Genomic DNA, 24,125 nt, shown 5'->3' on the forward strand with positions numbered 1-24,125 from the left:
ACCAGGAAGTTGTTTTCTCCTCCCGGTTCCCCCTGGACCCCGCCTTTGATTTCCCCCTGGCCTTTAGACTGGCGTCCTCCTGGCTGTCCCAGATAAGGGAACTGACTTGTCACTGCTCCCCAGTGATATGAGGTGGGGTGACAGCAGGACACTTCTGAGTGGGTGACAGCCAGCAGTGGAGGTGAAAGTGTCCTGTGGGAGCTCTGTGTGCAGACTCCAGGACACAAGCCCACTCTGTGCATCTGTAGGGCATCTAGAAGGCTCGGGGAGAACCACAGTGAACGGTTGAGAGACACTGGTGGGGGGGGGGCGTCCCAAGAGAGGATCTGGGGACAAAGGAGGCCACAGAGTGGTGTCACTTGGGAAGGGGGCTGGTGCAGAGAGGCTAGGATCAGTGAGTGGGGGGCTGCTATGGGATTTAACAAAAATGTTGTGAGGAAAGCCAGGAGTTAAGCAAGCCGTGAAGCGCTGACCCTGCTCCCAGAAGTTCCCAGAAAATTCCATGGAGGTTGGGGGTGGGTCAAGTCTGGGCTACAGAGCCCGTGGGGAGAACACCCAGCCCAGGACTGCGGTGGGGGAGGGGGGAGGTCTGAGGCTGGAGAGAAAGGAAGCTGGAGGAGTCCAGATTTCAGAGTCGGGGGAGGAAGTAGGGGGTGCTCAGGGGCAGGAACCAGGCAGGGGGGGTGGCTTGGAAGAAGGATGAATGGAGAAGAGGAACACCAAACGGCAGGGAAGTCCGTATGAACGTCTCCCAGATCCGCTCTTGGGACCCGTGACTGACCTAATTTGGGGCCACTCCACTGCACAGTGGTTTAGCACTCACAGACCTGGTTCGAGGACGTCCTGTTAACGAATGCCAGAGATGTGTCTGAGGTAGCATTCAACTCAGAGCATGGACCTGTGAAGATGGAAATAGAAGCAAACTATTAAAAGAAAGGCAAAAACAAACATAAAAAGGGCCCAGACGAAAATGCGGTTGAGTGTTAAATTTAACTCAAAGATGACGTTTGTCCTCTGCGCGGGGTTGGCGTCGGTGGGAACCTGGGCGGTGTGTGCTTCCCAGCAAGGACATGCTCCCCTCCCCCCGGCACGGGCTTCTGTAAGTGAGTGGGAGGTCGTTGCCCACTGGTGGCGGCACAGCCCTGGGACCTGTGGACCGTCCCCCTGGGGCTCTCCCTCCCTGGGCTGGACGGTTCGAAGCCACACCAGCCCCACCCCCCTCCTCTCCAGGACCTTGAGTAAGTGATGGAGGCTCAATAAGGCTCATGCCTTATTGCCACCTGCTCACTGGTCCACGCTGGGCAAGAGGATGACAGTCAAGTCAACTTGGAATCAGGGAAAGCCCTGTGGATATACACACGCACCCTGCATGGTTAAATGGATGAAAACAGCAGCAGGGGGACCTCATGCATGTCACAGAATTCTATGAGATTTGAAGTTCCCCAGGAAAAACACTGGAAATTCAGGACCGCCCCTAACTTCCCGATATCAATGGCTTTCGCTTTCAGTATTATGTTATTTTGGCTCGATTCCCAACATTCTGCTTACCCAGCCTCAGGCCATGGGGTCCTTCACCCCCCACTTTTTTTAAAATTGAGAGATAATTGACACATACCGTTGTGTAAGTTTAAGGTCTACAGCATATTGATTTGTTGTATTTTTATTGCAAAAGGATTGCCATCGGGATGTTGGCTAACACCTCTGTTCCATCACGTAACTACCGCTTCTTCTAGTGGTGCGAACTGTTAAGATGTGTCCTGGCAGCAAGTTTGATATTTATGACAGTTTTGTTCCCTATAATCGCTATACTCTGTATTCGCTCTCCACGGCCTTGGGATTCTAGAAACTTCTAAATGGGTAGGAGGGAATGGCTCAGAGGCCCGAAGTGGAGGCAAGAGGAAAGTTTTATTACCATTCTGCTGTCTGGAACCGTAATAGGGTCTTCATTGTTGGTGAAAGCTTACCGCATTCTGTGACTTCTGCTTGCGGCTCGCAGACCTTGCCTGCGAGGGTCTGAGTTCTTCTTTATCACTATAATTCAACCCCAAATTCAGCCCAAGAAACTAAGAAGCTATAACTCTTATTGTCCTGTACTCGGAGATCATTCCTTCATTCAGTTCATCGGTTTGGCTAGTCACCTTTGTTACAGCGTGCCTGGTAGGTGCCTGGCCGGGTGAACAATGTAGGCAAAGAGTCTGAACTTCACAGAGCTTAAGTCCTACAGACAAAAACAGAATAAGTACGTAAGTTGCAGGGTAGGAGGATGGATGTTCTGCGGAGAAAAGCAAAGCAGGAAGGTGGGTGGGAAGGGCTGGGATGGTTCGGGGGTTCACATTTTGTGTCAGATGGTCTGAAAAAACATGGTGACAGGTGTGTGTAGGGACAGCGCGGGATTAGGCCTGATAATTAACACTCACGATCTCATTCTTTTCTTGTTTTACTAAGTTCTTACACCAGGGAGCTTGGAAAGCACACAGCCCAGTGGGTTGTACTTGCACTGTCTCCAACAAGGTCTGAGGCTCAGCCTTGGGAGGGAAGGCACCTTCCAAGTGTGTTCAAAGCGTCTGGGTGTTCTGTCTTAGCCTAGAGACGGCTCCTTATGTCTGCTGGTCCTACAGCTAGTCCCCTATTACTAGTTAGCAATTCTTCATAGTAAATGCTCTTTGTTCACGTTACTGGTGTGATTTCTGTCTCTCGACTGGATGCAGGTTGATAGATAGCCAACATTGAACTTAGCTCAGTGAAAGGTTGCCAGCATCCCCGGATGCTGAATTGCTAACATGGCGAATATCTCAGGGATCTAACTTGATACTGAGAAAATGGGTATTCAAAATTTTAGAATTATGGTAATTTAATCTATCCCTTAAACTGACTTCTTCAAATATCAGTGCTCTCAGATTATCTATCTATCTGTCTATCTATCTAAGTTTTATTTGAAAATATTACATTACAGAAAAATTGGGAAGTACAGAAAAAAATCTATAATAGTGATATTCACAAAGAGCGGCTATTATAATTTTTAAACAGCACCACTTCTTAATGAAAAATGTGCAAAAACTGCTGTTAGATGCCTGCTTCCTGCTGGATTAGTTGTTTGGCATTGAGTGGTAGATGAAATGGGCAAATATCCACGTGTTGTAATTTTCAGCATTCTGATGGTGTCTGTCCTGGCCCCACATTTTCTCCTACTGACTGCCTAATGACTAACCCTCTGTCTCAGTGCTTGGTCCTCCCAGTCGCTGGCCTTCCTGGGAGGGCAGCAAAGGGGGAATGATCCTTTCAAATGCGATCGTACTGATAACCAACCCTGAAACACAGATTTTCTATGTACTTACTGAAAGAAGAATCATTACCTGTATCTAAAAAAGCCTCTCTTGGCGCATGCTCCGTTCATTACACAGTGTGCTAAAAAAGTGTAAAAGAGAAAATCTGGGCGGGGGGAGACTTTGCCCAAGTAAGTTTGAAAAAGAGCAAAACTACAAAATTTAAGCAAGTGTCTTTACTACAGGACTTCTCAGAACTCTTAATGTGCTAATAAGCACGGTGATCTTCCATGAGGAAGGGAAGGTCTGTGTTGGGTCCGTTATCAAAGGAACGAGACCGAGACAAAGTGAAAGTTATGCAAAGCCTTATTCTATGCCAAGCATTAGAAGTCAGACTGACCGGCCAGGGCCGCTTCCGAAGAGAGCGACCCCCCCTTTGGTCTTATAGGCTAGTTTTATAGGGCACAACCACAGACCTCTACGTATGTGGCTTTGGCTAATTGGATGTCTCCTACCTGTGTGTTTTAGTAACGGTTACCCGGAACCAATACTAGTAACTGCTGAGGTGTTTATTAAACAACAAAATGGCCTTGTTTTAGGTATGTGTTTTAGCAACGGTTACCCGGAACTGGTATCAGTAACTGCTGAGGCATTCATTAAACAACAAAATGGCTACCTAGGCAACATGGAGTCACTATGGCTAAGTAGGCCCAGTTAGGCCCTAAGGGGTTTAACAGGTTTTAACGTGCAATCGGCCCCAACAGTCTGCAGTGTTTCCCAAAGCTGTTTGATCGTGGAACCCCCTTTTTTATTCTCAGATATTTACGGGCCAAGGGCTCTGCAGAACATAATTTGAGTAGTGTTGCCTTTGACATTCGTGTGTTACTGTGTCTTGGTATGGCCATGGGGAAGGACCTCCTCATCTCTGAAGGGAGCAGAGTGACCGAGGGTCCCAGCTGCTGCATCCTGAAACACATCCTCGCATTCGTGCCAAGGCCATGCCTACCAGGGGCTGCTCCAGCCGGTGACCCTCTTAGGGACATGGGGACAGGCCCAGTGCCGGGAGGTGGGCTCTGATGGTGACTTTGGCTGCTGCTTTCCCCCAGCCTAGCACTGATGTCTCTCAGAGACATTTCCTCTAATACACTTCCTCTACGCCACATCCCATCTTGAAGGAGTTGAGCCAACACAGCCTTGGAAGGATGGCTGTGAGTCTTGAGTCTCTAGAGTCTTGAGCCCTTTGCTTTCTGGAGAATGATACGCTTTGCAGCACCCCATCCCTCTCTGACTGTCTTGTCCACCATCCACCTGTCAGGATGGAACTTCCCGGAATACAGGAGACCAGATACTGCCACCATGCCCCCATCCTGCTCAACTGCTCAGGTCATGTACCTTGTCTTGGTTCCCATCGACATTCTCCTTTGTGCTTCCTCTGCCCTTGGCTCATTTCTCAATGTCTCCTCTCTCCCCATGCTCTTTCTCTGCACCTCTGGAATCTGAACTCCAGGACAGATGCTCCTTCCGACATCCTTCACTCATTCCAGAACATTCCTAGCATTTATTGTCTCCTGAGGATACTCCCTCCTTCTCATGCCTACCTCAGACTTGGGGGTCAGGAGGTGACATCTCTGGCTCCAGTGCCACTTGCTGACCATTGCTCCCGGGTATGTAGGAGACCCCTTGAGTCCCCACCTCTCTGACCGTGTCACCTTTTGCTCCACCACCAGCCTGATGACCCTCTTCTTTCATTTTAGCCTTGTGTACCACGGATAACAGGCTTCTGTTCACCCCAGTTTCCTCCATGCCCCTGGAGACCTACCTGACTGAGTTGACCCCCATTCAGCTCCCAGGTCATCACTTTCATGGACTCATTAATTCAACTTCACTCAGGTCTGTTAACACTGATCCACCACTGAACGCTTACAATGAAATAGCTCATTTTCCTGATGACAGCTGCCACCCTTCTGACCCTCCTCCCTCCATTCACTTCCCACCATTGGTTGTTCTCTTTCCTCAAGTCTTCTAGCTCTGCCTGCGAGAGCCTCGGGTAGTCACACCCCTCCCGTCTCGCTGAGAGCCTAGTCTATCACTTAGGCACACTTTGATCTCTACCCTGCTCTCCCTTAAAGCCCTGCCTTAGATCAACCATCCATCTGCTTCTCCCTTCCAATATGTGTTTCTGAGGATAGCTGGTTAAAACCACTTAGCCACAAAGAGAAGACCCATCACGAATTTGTGGTCTCCAGGCTCAGCTAGCCTCCAGAGATTTTTCTCATTTCCCCAGTCACTCTTCTGAGTGTCCTAAATCGTCACCTTCTCCTGTCTTCCGTCGGCTACTCCAAGCCCCCAAAACTCTTCTAGTGCCTTCACACTCCCACCACCGCCACGTTCACTTCTGCTCAGGAGGTGACCTCATCTCCTGCTTTTCTCAGAACTCTCTCCGCTCCCTGGCATCCAGCTTCAAATGTCATCATGGCATCTCCATTCCTTCCCCCTCCATGGACAGAGGTTCTCCTCGGAGAGCAGAGGCTCGTTTCTCCTCCTGCCCTCTGGACCACACCCTGTCTGACCTCTGGCAACTGTTTCCGACGGTCAGTTCCAACCTCAACTGCGTTCTTCACAAAATTGAAATGCTCTGGTCTCTCCTTTAACTAAAGACCATAAACCCATCCTGAACCCCACACGTTACTCTAACTACACACTCCCCCCGCCCGCCCCCGTCTCGGGCAGCCTTCATTCATTGTCCAAATCCGTTCTTCCTACTTTGTCCTTGTTCATTCTCTACTCAGTCCCCTCCAGGCTGGCATCGGTCCAGACCCTTCTGCTGATATTGGCCTCCTCAGGGTCCCCAACACCCTTCTGTGCTGAAATGTCATCATTGCTCTGTGAAGCACCCGTGAGCAGGAAGTGACCAATATGCCCCTGCTCACAGTGAAGCCAATGATACATCAACATCACCATATCTGGGGCTTTCCAAGCTGAAGCCGTGCTTAATGGTTTCGAAACCCTTGTGAAATCTAAGAAACATTAGTATGGGTTTTCCAGTAAAGATGGCAGAAGGAAGCAGGATCAATGGTCTTGCTCTCCTCCAGTATCTTATCAAATAGCTTCAACCAAAATCTAAAAACTACCAGTAGCAACCGAACACAAAACAGGCTGCAATCTTGTGCCAAAACCTTGAAATGCGGTGCATTACAGCGATGTCTAAACCTAATCCTATTACAGACACAGTATTGAAGAAAGAGCGAGAATCAGCAAATCCTGAGAATTATCCCAATACTCTCCTGTCAGAGACAAGTGGGTGGAAGAGGAGTATGTGTCCCTAGGAAAAGAAAGGAAAAACACTTACTGAGTAAAAGCCCTCCCATTCCAGTAGGGTTTCTTGGACTTCACACATTCTAAGACAATAGGGCAATAGGACAGACTCCACAGACGTCAAATATACCCTTGTACACACTGAGTAACTTCTGGTAGTGATATTCTATTTTTTTTTTTTTGCTCTTTTTTTTTTAAGGATTTTGATTCCTTGTGAAAAAAAAATTTTTTTAAGGTTTTGTTTATTTATTAGAGAGAGAGAGAGCATGAGCGGGGCAAGGGGCAGAGGGAGAGGGAGAAGCAGACTCCCTGCTGAGCAGGGAGCCTGATGCGAGGCTCAATCCCAGGACCCTGAGATCATGACCTGAGCCGAAGGCAGATGCTTAACCCACTGAGCCATCCAGGTGCTCTGATTCTGTGTGAAAATACTTCGAATCAACTAATGACTTAACCCAGTCTTTCAGGGTTCTAGTCCTATGGTTTGGGAGGCCTGCCCACTGTCACTCTTGGTGCTGTATTTCCTTGTGTGTTTTGTAGCTCTGTGTGAGTTCACCTTTGTTGGGAATTACTGGTCTTGCAGCAGCTTTTTGTGGCCCGAGGTGGGACCACTCCCTTCCGGAGGAGTTTTGTGTTTGTTTCCACCAGGACCATGAAGGGCATCCATGGCCTGAGCTGAATTTTAGTTTCTGGGTCTCCCGTTTTGAGGGTATTATAACATCGAACTTGCTATTTGCACGAAGGATGGGTTTTGGAGTCTTAGAGATTTTCCGCCTACCACCTGGAGTCAAGGCAAAGCCAGCTAAGCTTCCTTACTGTCCCCGCCTGTGGGTGAGTTTCCTCCCCAGGGGCCCGCTTTCTGCAGGGACCTCTCTGCACCAGCTCCGGTCACACGCAGCCCAAGTTCTTGCTGTCTGCTCTCGTGTCGAATGTAGGCTCCACAGACTCTTAGGGTGTGTGCCTTTTGATTTGTTTACGTCAGAAAGTGATCAAAATAATAAATATCCATGAAGTGAATATTCAGGGAATATTTGTCAAAAAATGTTATTCATTTCACAGGCATTTAGTGTCGGCCGTTTGGTAAATCCCCCCTCTCTGCCCTTCTGTACTCACTCTCCATCCCCTTCCAGCCTGCTTTGGGTCCCGGAGGCAAATCTTGTTAAGGGCAGAGCTTCTACCCTCTGACCCTCTGAGTCTCAGTCGGGCTTGGCCAATGGGGGCTTTGGGTAGGAGGTTAGAGGCTGAGGTCAAGAGGTTTAGCACCCTGGTTCCTTCCTGGTGGGGCTGGTCTATCTCTTTACCTTGACTTAGGTGGCATCTCCCCCTGCTCTGGCCCTTGTTCCTAGCAGCTGGAATGGCGGCCGGTTCTCTCCTGCACCGGGCACTGCTCAATGCACTGGGGTTTCCCTACCCCCTGTTTAAGTCTCAGGAGGAATCCTCTTACCAACTGTCCTCAGTCGCCTTATTGGAATGTGCCATTTGCCTTAGGCAAGACTCTGCAGGACACATCTCCTGGGTTCCAGGAACTTTGCAGTCCCCGGGGAAAAACTGTGAGCAAAGAGACCCATCCGGGGCCCTCATGGCGTTGATGTTCTCAAGGGAGCTGGGCAGGTACATAACTGGTCGCAATGTGGGGAGGCTGGTGCTGTGCTGGGGGAAGCACACGGGAGTTGGGGGGCCGTGGGCGAGGACACCCGCCCCATCCAGAGGGACCGGGATGGTGTCCCATGGGAGGGGCTGTCTAAGCAGAAAGCCTGAGCGGGAGTTAGCCTGGTGAAGAGGAGCACAACCTCTTCTCTCCTCCTTCTCCTCCCCATGTCTTCTTTAGGTCCCTGAGGGGCCATCCACCTGTGTCTAGAAGTGGGGCAAGACAAGGAACACAGAACCCAGGGGGGAGACATTTTATTGCTCTCAGCCTCTGAGTTTCTGCGGAAGAAGAAGTTGAAACAAGGAACCAGACTATTTTCGATCTAATTCCTGGGAGTCCAGAGCTCAGAGGGACAGCTGCAGGCCAACGCCTGGCTGGGGAGGGCTTCCGGGGGGGGCACCCCTGTCAGCGAGTGGGTGGGGCAGGACTGGACAGTGGGAGAAGCAGACCCCATTGTGGAGACCCTCGAAGCCCCGAATGACTCCGTGAGGAGCTCTAGGTCTGGGATGGTCCTTCAGCTCTGTCCCACATGGAGGGAAGGGGGCCAGGCCCTTGCAACCCTCCATCAACCGGTCATGGGCCTTAATCGTCCCCCCGGGAAGGGACAGAGCCCAGAGAAGGCCCCAGTGGCTGAGGTTGGTCCCTGTCTCCAGCAGCTGGGAGGGTGGGTGCCCTGACCCTGAAGAGGACATCTGGGCAGACCCCACAGCACCTGTGGCATGCGCTGGGCTTCTGACAAATTTCCTGCTTAAGAAGGAACGGTGAGCGAAATTTCTAAAACCACCATGTCGTAAGACTTTGAGCCATATTGGGTGCACTCGTGCATGCCCGAGGAGTCACGTGCAGCAGAGGCAAACCACTCACTCACTCCACGTGACCCCTCTGGTGGTCCCTTACCCACTGGCGTCTGAGTGAAAAACAGAGTTGAAGAGGAACTGGACCCGCCCAGGCCCCATCCTCCGGCTTTTTCCTTTTTCTTTCCTCTTTCTTGTTCCCCACCTAAGTGGCCACACTCCCGTTTCCTTGGGCTCAGGCAGGCTGGACAGTCACTGGTCTGAGAGCAACCATATTTAAAAGAGATTGAAAAAAAATCTCTTTTTATGAGCAGGGGTAAAAAGTAATAAAACGAGTAGCATTCTCATTTTAACAAAATTCCATCATGACCGGGCAGGGTTTGCCCTGGTGGCCGTGGTGAGCCCCAGTTGTTGGACCCTGAAGGCTCTGCTGCCTCCCTGCCCAGTGCCCAGCCACGGATGGTCCCTGAGGCTCCCCAGAGGCTCTGCAGCATTCCCTCGCAGACCCTGGGGCTCCCGTCTCTGCCCCAGAGTTCCGGATCCCCACATTCCTTTCCCGTCCCAAAGGATTCAGCTGCGCCCTCTGGAAAGGGTGATTGGAAAGAGCCCCTAACCAGCTAACCAGGACCTTCCAACCACAGAGGCGGGTCCTGTCCCCCGTGGAATGTCCAGAACTTGGGTACAAAAGTGGTGCCTTTCTGGGGGGAGGGCAAGCATGATTCTGTGTCCTTGGCCGTGAGTCAGCTCGAGGAGACACAGGCAGAGGCCATGAAGTTATCTTGCTTTTCTGATTGCGTCACGGAGTCAGTGGATGTTTTTTCCGCTCTTACCTTGCTTCACATCTCTGCAGCGTTTGACACTGTTGACATTTCCTCTTCCTCTCAGAGGTCTCTTCTCTGCACTGACTCTGCCTTTCCCTTCTTTTTCCTTCTCCTTGGGACTCCTTTAGTGCCTGGGTGCTCCTCTTGGTTCTGTCTGGGGCCATCTGTCCACCCCCACGGTGCCCACTGCCTGTCACTGTGGGTCTCCATGCATGTGCTCTGCTGGGTTCAAGACAGCTCCTCCTGACACTGCCACCTGGATGGCCCCCAGGATTTCTAACTCAATCTGTCCAGAAACTTGCCCCTGAAGCCAGTGCTTTGCATCCTCCTGGGCTGGGACCCTAGCCTTGCCCTCCCTTCTTCCCCCACTCCCTCAGTCCAAGTGCTGATGAGTCCTTGTCCCCAGTAGCTTTCAGATCCCTTCACTTGTCTCTACCCAGAGCTTTTTACCTTGGCAGATGACTCTGCTGTGTCCCAGAAGGAGTACAGCCCAACCTTTGCCTTGGGGCTCTGATTCCATCCCTGCCATCCTCCAGTGCCTACTACTCTGGGGCCAGTTAGCAGTCCAGAGTCTGCGTTTACTCCCTGGGTTCAAGCCCCACATGCCGCTGGCCCGCGCTCCTCAGCGCTCTGTGCGAGGTCCGGCCGCATCTGGCCTCCACCCACCAGCTTGCAATCCCGTCTCTTCCTACTTTTCTTCTCTCCTGCTGCTCTCACAAAGGCACTTAGGGTTCCCGGAAGTTTCCTCTGTGTTTCCTCACACAGTGCTTGCACTGCAATTCCTCCCACGCGTACGCACTGGTCCTCGTGCTTTCTCCCTGCAGGACCACTACCTCCCACTCCAAACTGGATCACTCAGAAAGATGCCTGGCATGGCTGTGTTCTAAGGGCACCTTGCCAGTGGGGATGGGGGTTGGAGGGCATGGCATTCTGACTCCCGGTGGGATTCTCTGTGGGCGTGTCCTGCAGCCACAGGTGTGGGAAGGCCATGGAAGTGGAGGAGTAGCACGAATGAGGATGAAGGTAATGTGTCTGAGGACGCCAGGCTCCCATGGCCATGCCAGGGATCCAGAATGTTCCACAGGTAAGCTGCAGCAATCTGGAGTTTGGAGACCTAAACCAGCCCCCTAGAGGCCTCAGACACCTCTTTTTTGTTTTGAGAGAGAGAGAGAGGATAAGCGGGGAGGGGCAGAGGGAGAAGGAGAGAGAGAATCCCAGGCAGACTCCACACTGAGCACCGATCCCAATGTGGGGCTCGATCTCACGACCCTGGGATCAGGACCTGAGCTGAAATCAAGAGTCGATGCTTAACCCACTGAGCCTCCCAGGAGCCCCCAGATTCATTTAGATGAGGCTTCAAGCAAGGCAGAGACACCAGATAGGGTTTCTAACCATGGCAACTGCCCACATTTGGATCGGAGAAGCTTCTGTTGTTGGGGGTTGTTCTGTGCATCAGAGGATGTGGGGCAGCATCGATGGCCTCTTCCCGGGTTTGGCCAGACCTTGCTGGATGGCCACTGGAGGCAAAGCATGCCCCGGTGGATACCCGCCCTACCCGAACAATCATGGGGGACCGGGAGCGATGAGCCTTGTACCTCCTGAATTTGACTCCTGCATCCCAGGATGGGACTCAAGATGCTAGAAAGGGGAGGTAGAAGTCTGGGCTCTAGGACAAGTGGAGCTCAGAATGAAGGAGTGTTTGTTTGCCCAGAGACTAGCTTCCATTGTGCTTCCAAGTAAGGGCCTGATGGAAACGTGAGACATCAGTCATCTTCTCCCGCTTCCCAGGCTCCGGAGAAACCTCTGGGCTGGGGGGCCGGCCTTGGTGCAGGGGGTGCCCCTCACTTTCATGGGGACCCTCTGGCTCCCTTGAAGACAGGACTCCAGCCGTGCTGGGCGCTAGCCCCAGCATGCCAGCTTCTCAACCAACATTAGGTGAATCACTAAGTCACTTAACATGCAAGTCCCGAACGGGTGACCCTTTCCACCATCATCTGTTCGTTAACTCTGTGCTGTGTGAAGGAGGGAGTGGAGGTTTTGATCGAGGTACCATGAGGTGGGTAAAAGGGTTCATCTTCCCAAAGCAGTATTCTTTTGTAATTATCATCAGATCCCTCGAGAAAGCAATTTCCAAGGGGATAGACAAACACCTAGTAGAAGAAACGGCTGGTGTCTTGGCTGGGACGGCTGGACGGAATTACCGCAGACCTGGGTGGGGCAGGGCAGATGGTTTCAAGAACGGACGTGTGCCTCTCAGATGGCTGGAGGCTGGAAGTCCAAGATCAAGTGGCCGACACATGTGGTGTCTGGTGGGAGCCCACTTCCTGGTTTGCAGATGACCATGTTCTCATTTTGTCTTCACAGGGGAAGGGCTGAGAGAAGGCGCGAGCTCTCGGTCTCTCCTTACAAGGGAAGGGGCCCCTCATGATCTCATCGCCTCCCAACCCCCCCACCCCCCAGCACCATCACATGGGGTGTTAGAATTTCAACATTCAAATTTTGGGGGCGGCCAACACACATTCGACCTCCAACAGCTGGCAAACAATCTGTGCGTGAAAACCCATCGACTCATCTGGAAAAAGAAAGAAGCAGCTGAAAAGGAGGAAAGGGAGAACTCTTTCCTGCTGAGTGTGGGAGAAGTGGGGGTGTTTAGATCTGTACTCGTGAGGGCTCAGCTCGTCTAGCCGTTATGGGGAGCGCTGGAACATTCCTGGGGTCGATCAGAGGATAGATGGAATGGTTGGATGTCTTTCCTTGGGAAAGACGAGACCCCAGGCAACGCTGCCTTGGGACATAGCTCTCCCTAGGTAGTCCTAAGGCCTCCCTCCAGGGCACTGCTGGGCACTTTGGGGTGCATTAATGGTCCTTGCTTTTGGGAGCAAGAATCTGATGGACTCACCTTGAGCAGCACACGTCTGCACTCTGTGTGGGAGGTAGGCAGCCTTTCTAATTTGTGACCACTGCAATGGCACTTGGGGTCCTGTGGGGGACTTGAGCGGCTCTGACTGACAGTCCCTGACCCACCGATCAATGTTCCCATCGTGGAAGCAGGGGCAGTGTGCCCCATGTGGATCAACGGAAGGACTCACCCCACACATGGAGGGGCTGCCCCAAGGAATGAAACACTTTAAATGACACCCCGGGATATAGTCCTTTAACTGGAAATATAGAAATAGGACCAGACATGGGGGGGGGGCTAAAATAGAATAAAAATGGCATTTTAAGTTAGTAGGAAAATTATTTCATAAATGGTCTTGGGATGGTCGTGAGCCACCTGGGGAAAACCCTTGGGATTCCCACTTCGCTCCGCACTCCAAGATGAGTTCCAGAAAGAGGAACACAAATGATAAAAAAAAAAAAAAAAGAAGCCATAACAATTTTAGAAATAAAAATGGGAGATTTTTGCAATCTCGGCATGGGGGGAAGTCTTTTCCAAGCATGTCATAAAACCCAGAAACCAAAGAAAAAAGTTAATAAATTCACTTGCATAAAAAATACTAAAATTCACTGAGTAGTTGTCATGTGACAGTTGCCACGTGCAAGTTCCTATGTTAGTTCATTTACTTCTTGGAGCGATCAATGAGGTTGGCGTTATTACTCCTATTCCACAGATGGGGAGAGTGAGGCACAGAGAGTTTCAGAAACTTGCCCGAGAGCGTAAAAAACCCAAGATGTGATATATGATACTGGTGTTGCTGTAAACTCAGGGAATACGGGTAGAGACGTGATCTTGCTTATATATGCAGGAAATCTCTCCCAAGTGATAAGACAGTGTTAACTCTATCGTCTCTTGGATGGATGACCCAGTAGCAGGAAGCAGGGGCGGGAAGGAGATTTTCATCGACTCCCTTCGACAAAACAATCTGAAAGCAAAAGCGGAGACAGGGAAACTATGAACCAGACCCAAGAATTCAAGGAGACTGGTGTCTTGTACATCACAGCCTTCTCCCCAGCTCTGGAGGACCCCGCCTGCGGGCAGCGGTGCTGGTGCTAGAACAAGGAACGAGTACGTTCTGCTCTGCGTACGCTGTTTAAGGAGCGGGGAACCAAGAAGAGGTTGTAGCTACGCTTTCTTTACAACATGGTCAGATAAAGCACTGTCTGTCCCATTCATCTTTGCTGGGCCACTTTAGGCACCTGTTCGCGCCTGCGTACTTGCTCCACCTAGGCTCCGCCCACCGAGCTTCCAAGCTACCTTCATTCAAGGGCACAGAGCCCCTTGCGAGCTCCTTTATTCCGCGCCCCCTTCCGGCGGTGCACAGGCCCTCCATAAACGTATGCTGAATGCATGCATGCATGCATGCATGCACGCTAAACCTGGGCTGCACACGGTCAAGGCACAAATGAACTGTGTTCCCGCCTTGTTCTCCGGATGTGTCAGCCTCTGTCGGAATCCCAGACAGAGGGAGGGGGCGGGGAGTTAGACTGCTGCCTCCCCCACCCCCGCCCCGCCCCATCTCCCACTCCGCTTAGAGCTGCAAGGTCTGCATCAGCCAGAATTACATTGTCAGATTAATCCCCGCCCCCCACACCCCGCTCCTGAAAGCCTTTTCCAAGACACTACACAGGGTCGGGCGGATTGAACACAACACCCTAAGGCTGGGAGGCACTTTCAATCCATGGTGTTTGATTTCACAACCAAGAGCCCTCCCAGGTCCCCAGCAGCTTCCATTCCACCACCCTGAGGAGCATTCTTTGGGGGAGCGCAGTTCTAATAGAAAGAGGCAATAGCTATTATCAGGAAAGTAGCTGCCAGCTACGAGAACTCCTATGTGCCAGCCACTGCGTCCAGCCTACACACCATCTCTCATTTCATCCTCCGCACAAACATAGCTAGCACAGGTTACTCTCGGCCCCAGTATTGCAGATGAGGAAACGGAGTCTAGAAGCACTGACAAACTTGCCTAGGAGTCTTTGATGCCACAATCCAAGTTACACGGACATTTCTTGACTACTTATTGTATGCCAGCCTTGAACTGTCCATTAAGATGTGCATCGGATATTTTAAAATTAATTAAAATGAAATAAAATTTAAAAGCCCAACTCTGTAGTCACATAAGCCACATTCTGCAGTGGTCTGTCTTGGACAGGGCATCTCCATCGGTACGGAAAGTTCCTCGGGACAGGGCTGGTTTAGCTACTCCGTCCTGACCTAGCTATCAGGCAGATAGTATCCCAAGTCACAGGAAGGGACTCTGAGGTCCTAAGACTGACTCTGAGTCACTTCCCCAAGCTCCCTCAGCCTCAAGGCTGGACCTCAAGCAGGCTCCACTTTCTATCCTGTAGGAAGGAGTGAGATACCCAATCAACAGAGTCCTGATTTGATGATCTGTTAGGGGGAAAAAATTGTAATTTTCTTGAAAGGGATTTTTGAAGAATATTAGCCAGTGGATATAAATCAAAACACAGGCATTTAATGTACTTTTAAAAATTTTTATTTATTTATTTGAAAGAGAGAGAGAGAGAGAGAGCGCAAGCACAAGCAGGGGAGAGGGAGAGAGAGAGAGAGAAGCAGACGCTTAACCGACGGAGCCACCCAGGCGCCCAAGTACAGGCATTTTAGAGTAAATACGAGCTATTGCTGTTTTAAAACTACCTTGTTACTTTCTCTGCAGAATTATCATTGCACCACCCAGGGCTGATACAGACTGCGAGCGTTTTCTAGGTCTTCCGGGATAAGGCTTTACTGGACACAGTTAAAGGGAGGGCTCCCTGGAGGCATTAGGAAACGGGGAAAGGGAGAATTCTTTTGCCAACATAAGCAAAACCGATATTCATTTGTAAAACATCCCACATCGACCTTTTCTACTTATTTCTGTGCATCCTATCTTGAATTTGAAGCCGCCAAGCTCCGCACGGGCGCCAGACGACTCATCTTCATTTACTTTTCACTTGGAACGGACGGATTGAAACGTAATCCCAAACCAGACACGAAAGCAAGACACTTGGAGCCTCTAATACAGAGATTTTATACTGCCAATTAGGTCTAGATTCACAGGCTTTGAAGACAAGCTTGCAGGAAGACCCAGTTAATGCTCCACGTGTGAAAATCGAGGAGTCGAATCCAGACCCTCCCTGGCCCGCGTGCCACTCACTTCCAGGCCGGCAGGATCCTCCGCGGGACAGCAGCCTCCCTCCAGCACGCTTGGTTTGATGGGCTTTAAGCAGCGGTTTTCAAAGTTGGCTCTACTTAGAACTGCCGGCAGCTCCTGCAGACCTAGCGAATCCGAATGCCGGGGGTGGGACCAGGAGTCAGAACTGCTCCCACCTGCTCTTCTCCGCGGCACATTGCCAGCTGAGCAGGTGGGACGGGAAAACTGCAGGAGAACTGAAACCCAGCCTGATGCTCCAGCCCACCCAGACCTCTGATGTCAGAATGTCTGGCACGTGGGCGATGGCCTGGGGGATGGGGTGGGAGGTGGGGTCCGTTCTTCTTCCAGAGAGTGAAGGGTCGGGCTGATGAGTCCTCATCAACCTTTCTGTTTTCACATGATGTGATGCCAGAAGAGGGATCCGAACGAGGTGAAGACAGGAATGGAGAAAGGGAAGTGTGAATAAAGAAGAAAGCCGCCCAACTGGCGATCATATTTGATTGCTTCAAACATTGGGTACCCGAGACCATGACTGGTTGTACAAGAGAGACACAGGGGAGGGGCTTGGGGCATTTTATGGGCTGTGAAAAATGCTTCGTCACAAAACATCTGTGGCCTTGTTGCAAGGCTGTGGGTTCAGTGATCTGCAGAGATTGGCTCTGGGCCACTGGGACCTTCATTTCCAGTGCAGGCATTCTTCAGAAACAGAGAGAGCCGAGCATTATCTACGCGGAGCTGCTGCGGAAATACCTCTGGTCCACAGCAGGATTGGTGTCGCAGAGGCCAACGTGAAACAGCCAAGAGTAAAGCTTCACCCCTCTCCAGCCTCCGTGGTCCAGGCGCGGCTGCCCGACGCCCTTGTTGGTTACCGAAGTGGCCACAGGGGGGCAGTGTAGCCCAAGGTTCTTACTGGCTCTGAAGGTCTGTCCATTGGATTCCAGTTTGAACAGAATAAAGTGTTTAAAAAACTGGGTACCACCGTAAGAAAAAGAAACAAAACCAAGCTCCTGACCCATGACGGAACCACAGTGGCACAGGACTTATAATCAATCTAAAATAGTAACAACAGGGAACCAAATAGAAGACTTGTGAAAGAATGCTTCTAGAAGACTGAGGACAAATAAGAAATACAGCACCATATGCAGAAAAATAGCTTGATTTCATCATAACAGTGGTGAGCCCAATGCCCTGTAGTTGCATTGAATGTGTTTATTTTTTTTAGAAGATTTTATTTATTTATTTGTCAGAATGAGAGAACACAAGCAGGGGGAGCAGCAGGCAGAGGGAGGAGCAGACTGAGCAAGTAGCCCAATGCCCGGGACCGTGGGATCATGACCTGAGCCGAAGGCAGACACTTCACCGACTGAGCCACCCAGGTGTCCCTAATGTTGCAGGTGTTTAAACTAGAACCTTGAAATACAAGTGTGAGCAGAATCCTAACTTATGAATTTGCACACTTTTTTCCTCCCTGCTGAGGACGTTCACTTTACTTTGACTTTATCCATAGCACATATGTAACCCCTTCCATGACAGAGGCCTCTGGGCTGGGGGTAGGGTACCTTCACCCAGGACGTGGTAAGTGAAGTCAGAACCCAAAGGTCCCAATAAGTCCAAACTTTTTTGTCTGTCTCAGGGCTGGGGCAGAGGAGGGCTGCGCCGTGGAATGGCCCACAAAGGGAGGAGTGCGGGGACGATGGGAGGGTGCCCTAGACCCTTCCTCTGCTTGGATTCAGCCCCCATCCGCCCTTTCTTGGGTCATGCCTTCTTTCAACTCACGGGTGGAAGGTTGTCCTTCAGGTTTCTTAGGGAAAAGCCATCGTACGAGCCAGCTCTGGCTGTCCTTGTCTTCTGCTCATTCCACAGACCTCCAGGGAGGATGGTGACCTGCTCTGGAAGTTGAGAACCTGAAAACCAGCCGGCCCCAAACCATGGATGTGACCCGGACCCATCACCTCTTCCTGGAGCACCTGTCCTCTCTGTGGATAAGAGACACATGCCCAGAAATCCAAATGTCAGTGACACAACCACTGTCACCACTGCGATTACAAACAATACAGTGTTTGGAAGGGATTTGAAATGAAAGAAAAGCAAGCTTGGGAGGAGCCGTCCTCGGTCCTCTCGTGTCTGCAACTTGGGATGACAGAAATGACCAGCCTGTGACCTTACGCCTTCTTCACCGTCAAACACAGACAGCGGGCATGGGTTTAAACACACATCGATTTTCCGTGTTTTAAAAACGAGTCAGGTCTTTGGCTCTGGTAGTAGAATTAAATTAGAAGTTTAAAAGGTTTCCAGTGTCCATTGCCCAGAAACACGACCCTGAGAGGCTGTAGCTTCAAACACATTATTCTGGCAATCTGGACCCAGGGAGGGGGCAACGTCTACAGATATTTCAAAAGAAGTTTAATTCTCTGTGTGCGTGTGTACCTATGGAATTTTCCCAAACCCACTACTTTCAAAGTGCTTTCACAGTTTCGTAAGCTAGGCTTCCCTTGATTGAGATGACAAGAGTACGATCAGTCATTTTAGAGGGAGGCTTTTATTGGGTAAGGATTTTCTTCCAAGCAATTTGTAACTTTCCATAGACATAAGGTTCTCAGATATGTAGGATATATACATACACAGACACAAAGATACAGAATGTCTTTGAGTTGACCCAGAGGCTAGGGTCATAGGATACTGATGCCCTTGAGACAACCTTCAGAGCATCTCTGGGTGCTTCCCGGTTGCCACCCGGGCTCTCAAGTTTCATCTTTCAGAGCTTGAGAAAAATCTGTAGCACCTCTTACTATTCTGACACCTTTACCCTTGAGTGACTCTCACTCCTTTACGTTCCATTGCCTCCTCCCTCCCAAATGGTCTCAGCCACTCCCCAGATCCAAAACCTTCTCAGGCAGGTCAGCTCAGAACAGTCATGACTGTCTCTCTGACATGAAAAGATCCCTTAGTGTTCAGGGACCATGGAGAAGGCGGCTGGAAGGAGTGTCTAAAGTCACCACACTCAGCCTGAAACACAAAGGTCCGGAAATGGTGCTTTCTGCGGCTGATCGAGCTGGAGGTGGGCTGTTTCCAAATGAATCTGTCCCTTCTGCCCTCTGCCTACGGAGAGGTGAATCCAGGAGGCAATGTTGAAGCTGTGGTATGCCCCGGGAGGGCAGAGATGTACTCATTCGGGCTCCCCTCCCTGCCCCAAGGTCTCTTAGCTCTTAGCTTAGAAAGCTCTTCTTGATAGGTTCATTAACTATGTACCCAGTCCTCACCTGAATGTTCCTGTGTTCTTGGACCTCAAACTCACTAGTTCCTAAGTCTAGTGTTTCCAAGCCTCCTGGAGATGCCCCGTTGTTGGAACCGGGCTGGGAAGGACAGCTCTCAGGGCAGGAGCAGCCACGGAGAGACAGCCCAGGTTTTGTCTACAGAGGGCTGTGTTCAAGGTCACGAAACCAGACTCTTCCTCTTCCACAAGCCCCTCCTGTTTTGACCCAAACCTCATTCCCTTCCCATGCTTGAAGTCTTCCTTAGGGCATCTCTCCACTCTGCATGCTTGATGCCTGGAGGTTCTGTCTGTCTACCCTCTGCCTCTTACCTCCAACCCAAATCCATCACAAGTTCTCCTGACTCTCACCCTACATGCTGTGAAAATACTCTCTGCTTCCCATCCCCAGTGCCTGGACCTACACAGATGTCCCCTCACCTCACCTGCGTGTCATTGACCTCCATGCCTTAAATGCTCACTTTTCCAGGGCATGTTTGGCCATGCAATGAGCTCACTGCAACAGCCGCCAGGGCCCTCCCTGCTCTGGCTTTGACAACTGGTGCTGTGCACGCTCCCCACGGTCTGGGCTCACCTTGCCTTTCCCAGCCCACGCCAAGCTTCCCACTGCCGCCGAGCCACTCCCCAGGTCTGGGGTCTGCAGCTTGGAACTCACCCTCCCTCCCCTCTCCCAGCAGAGGATCCCCTTCTCACTGAAGATGCTCTCCCCATTCTCACCTGGTCCTGAACATCTGTGGATCTTACCAAGCACACCTTGGAGGGCAGATCGCACTTGGAAGACGTCATTTCTTAACCAATCTTGACAAGGACCTGCTTTAAGCACGTTTGCAATCTGCCCCTCTTGCCTCCGGCAGGTGAGAAACTATCCAATACGTTTCTTGATTAATTTTGGTGTTCCTGTTCAGGTTAACCACACTTAAGAATCAGCAATTCTGCAAGGATTTTTTTTTTTTTTTAATAATGAACTTCTGCAGTGAAGGGAGAGTGTGCCAGTGAGTTGATGTGTGTGGAGCGGAGATGGGAAGGTCGCTGTCATCAGCATATATTGATTTGGCTCTCCGGAAGTGATGGCTTCCAATGATCTAATGTACTTAAAAGAGATGCCAGATGGATGGATGAATCGTAGACCCTCTATGACAGCACCTTCCTTTTCAAAAGAACCACTCCCACCCCCAGGCTGTGTACAAAGACAAGTCCAGGTCATAAGCCGACAGAGATCTCCTGCTCCCCGGTGGATCGAGTGTAAACCGAGCTTGCCCTGTCGGACATGTCTCCCAGGAAGACGGGGCAGTGTTTGCAGAAGTGCGTGGCGATGTGCTTTCGGAAGAATTTCAAGAGGTAGCTTCTGAACTTCTCCCCCACAAAGGCGTAGATGATGGGGTTGATGCAACAGTGTGTCATCCCCAGGGTCTCCGTCACCTGCATGGCTTGGTCCAGCCTGTTGGAGCTGCTGCAATTATTCAGGCCGAAGAACTCCTGGAAGGTGTTCAGGAGAAGCACGATGTTGTAGGGAGCCCAGAAAAGAAAGTAAACAATCATGATCACGAAAATGAGCCTCACCGCCTTGTGCCTCTTCTTTTCGTTTCGGCACCGAAGCAGGGTCTTGAGGATGGCCGAGTAGCAGACGACCATGACGAGCAGGGGCAGGACCAGACCCAAGATGGTCATCTTTAACGTCAGGAAGTTCTTCCATAAATGGTACTGAGTGGGTGGGAAATGGGGGCTGCAGGTCAGGCGAGAGCCCTCTTTCTGGGATCTGGTGAAGATGATCCCAGGGAGAGAGGCAAACACGGCCACCACCCAGGTGACCCCGCTTGTCACCACCCCAAAGGTGACCGTCCTGGCCTTTACGGCAAACACGGCGTGGACGATCGCCAGGTACCTGTCAATGGTCAGGAGGATGATGAAGAAGATGCCTGTGAAGAAGCCTACGTAGTAGAGCCCCGTCAAAATCTGACACAGCCTATTTCCAAAGACCCACTGGTCTGCGGCGTAGTGGGCCCAGAACGGGATGGTGAGAAGGAAGAGCAGGTCGGAGATGGCCAGATTGAGCAGGTAGATGTCAGTCATGCTGTTTAGCCTTTTGCAGTTGATGAGGATGAGGACGACCAGCATGTTGCCCACGAAGCCAAAGATGAAGACCAGCGAGTAGAGTGGAGGAAGAAGCCTGGCTGCGATCTGTCTCACGTCGGTCTTCTGACAGGGCTCTGACATCCCGTAATCAATGTCATAGTATGGAGTTGACGTTGGGTCATTCATTTTGCTCGACCCTGGGAATTAAGAAAAAGTGCTCCTTTATTCAGCCCTAGAATGTTCTGAGCGGTCCACCACAAGCGCTAACTGTCTTAGACCTCAACATTGGTGCCTCGGTTTCCACATTTAACTGAGTTCCCTTATGTGGCCAAAACGAAGGACTTTTGCAGGAAAGGGAAGGCTCGCCGCTGGTGTCTCTGCTTGCTAGACGGAGAGCATGACTCCCGGGGAAATTCACAAAACCGTCATCTAATCAAATAAGATCTGGTGCCCCGCGGCCATGTGGAGAGAAGGCAGCTTTGACCACAATTTCAAGAAACTGACTCGGGTGCCGTCTCACACTGTCTGGCGATCTACTAAGCTGTAGCTGCCGTTCCCCAGGGGCTGAGCTTACATAAGAGCATCACGGAGTGCTAGTAACCATTAACGGCTCCCCAGGGCACTCTGTGGGCCAGCCGCTGTTCTGAGCTTCACACCCATTCATTCATTTAATCCTCAAGGTCACCGTAGGAGTCAGGTCATGTTATTGCCCCATGTTGCTGATGAGAACCTCAAAGCACAGAGAGGTTGAATAACTTGCCCAAAGACACACTGCTAGGAAGCAACTGATTTGGAAGGCAGGCAGCCTGTGCTCTTATCCACCAGCTACCCTGGTCTCTCGCTTCTTGGTGAGAGAACTAGAACTTGGCATCGCCAGGATGGTGTCTCAATACAGTCAGAACGAGATGGGCTGAAGCCCATGTCCCCTGAGAAGGTCGCGGGAGCTAGCAGCCAGCTGTAAAATCTAGACTCCCATTCTCACTTTTGCTCTCACATTGCCTTGCCTGGTCAATTTCAGTTCCATTGCTTCATTGAGAAATTTCTTTAATCCCTGTGGGTCTTAAACCCCCTGGATCTCAGATTAGACAGTGGGAGGAGCACACAGAAACTTTCCCCTTAAATTCTGAACCAGAACAAAAATCGTTACACTAAATGTGCTGTGGAACTGATTATTAAAGGGAAACTTAATTTGATATTTGTAACATGACATTAATTGGACAATGTTTACCTTCCCTTTTTGGGGGGCGAAAAACAAACAGAAGAGTTAGATTTAGATACAACTTCTGCTTGGAAACACATTCAGAGGACATCCCATCCCGGGGAGGGGGAGGGGATTTTCAGTTCCTTTTACCCGATTATAATCTATAATCTCTGCCAAGATTCTGGCCAAGAATCACCTCCCTGGAAAAGCTTTCTTTTGAAAGGTGAAGCTTCTTTCCTTTTTTTTTTTTTCTCTTTCTTTCTTCCTTCCTTTCTTTCTAGTATTGATCCCTTACAACCTTTCATTCACAATCGTGTTTTGTATCTTCGATATTATCACAATCTGAAACTCATTCTAAATTCTAACTCTTTTATTCTCTCAAAGATTATGTTTCAAGATAGCTCTAGGAGCACCTGGTGTTTAATGGGTTTCCTGTAAGCCTTTTACTCATCACAGAAGCAGAGCTAACTAATAGGCAAAGTGGCTGAAAGGTGACTTACCAGGAGGGTTCTCGTAGGGGGACGGATGTCTCAGCTCCTCTGACCAGCTGAGCTGTGCAAATCAAACATATAGGCAGCATAAAAGTAGGAAATGCACAGTTTCTAGTGAAAGGGGGGAGGCGGAGTTTAGTGAATAAGTATATTGCCTGGGGGAAAAAAAAGAAAAAAAAATCAGAGAACAGTTCTTCTTTTTTAGCTGAACTCGAAATAGGTTGCAGTCTAGATGTCTGGCCTGAGTGCTTATTCATGGGTTTCGCGGATTACACTTACGTCTTTTGTTTTCTGTTCATCCAACTACACAGAAACTGTTAGAAAATAGGATTGAAGGATATTAGAACTAGAAGAACATTCGCGTTTATGGAGTCGAAATCCCTCATTTTCCCGAAAGAAATTGCTGCTTCGGAGGCCCGTGATTTATTTGTAGAAGACTACAGGGCTTATCAACGGCAAGGCTAAAATGGGAGAGATTCTGATTCTCTTACTACTTGTCCTCAATCAAAGCCACTGAAGCCAACTTGAAATTGAGGGGGGAATGCTTCCCATGAACCCCGTGGTCTCCATTACCCATTTCCCCCATCCCCTGTTCTTATCCCAGCTCACACCCATACCTCACCCCACCGCCCTGTACTATTTTTCTCTGCAAATGAAAACAACTGATTGTCTAATGGGCTTTTCCTGTGGGTTCACCTGTGAGCTAAACCCGTTGCCCATCTTCCTTGGGTTTGGGTATGTCCTGGGGCTCGTCATTATGAATCTCCTCCACCTAGTTACTATGTTGCAGCCCTCAATGAATGCAGCAAGCATTCACGATTGCCTGCACTATGCCAGATACATAGACAGCAGAGATCCTGCTTCCAAGGACACAGTCTATCTGCGGCTCTGAGAAGTTGTCCACATAAAATGAGCAATAATTGGTGTCCTAGGGTCAGGTTCAGGAGTATATGACAATCCCATATGCAGTCACAGAGAGCTTTCTCGGTGGTTGGCTACTTATCTGAAAACCTCAACTGTTGACTTCGGGAGCTGAACACACAGGGGACAGCACCCTGAGCCTCAAGAGCGCCCTCTGGGGTCTTCTATGTCCTCCACTATAGAATCAGAAGCTTTGGCTTGTGGTCTAAGAAAGGGCGGAGACCCCAGACCTGCGGAG

The 24,125-nt window shown here is 50.4% G+C and overlaps 1 protein-coding gene across 1 annotated transcript; it reads right to left on the reverse strand.

Annotated features, from left to right (window-relative positions):
• Positions 1-19,453: 19,453 nt before the first annotated feature.
• LOC308342812 (C-C chemokine receptor type 5) lies at positions 19,454-23,010 on the reverse strand. The gene is made up of 2 exons (XM_080803425.1): positions 22,976-23,010; positions 19,454-21,471 (listed from the first exon to the last, which is right to left on the reverse strand). The coding sequence occupies exon 2, from the start codon at positions 21,458-21,460 to the stop codon at positions 20,402-20,404; it is 1,059 nt and encodes a 352-aa protein (XP_080659551.1). The 5' UTR covers positions 21,461-21,471; positions 22,976-23,010; the 3' UTR covers positions 19,454-20,401.
• Positions 23,011-24,125: the final 1,115 nt, after the last annotated feature.

Source organism: Martes martes, assembly GCF_963455335.1.
Source record: "Martes martes genome assembly, chromosome: 1".
Classification (NCBI taxonomy): Eukaryota; Metazoa; Chordata; class Mammalia; order Carnivora; family Mustelidae; genus Martes; species Martes martes.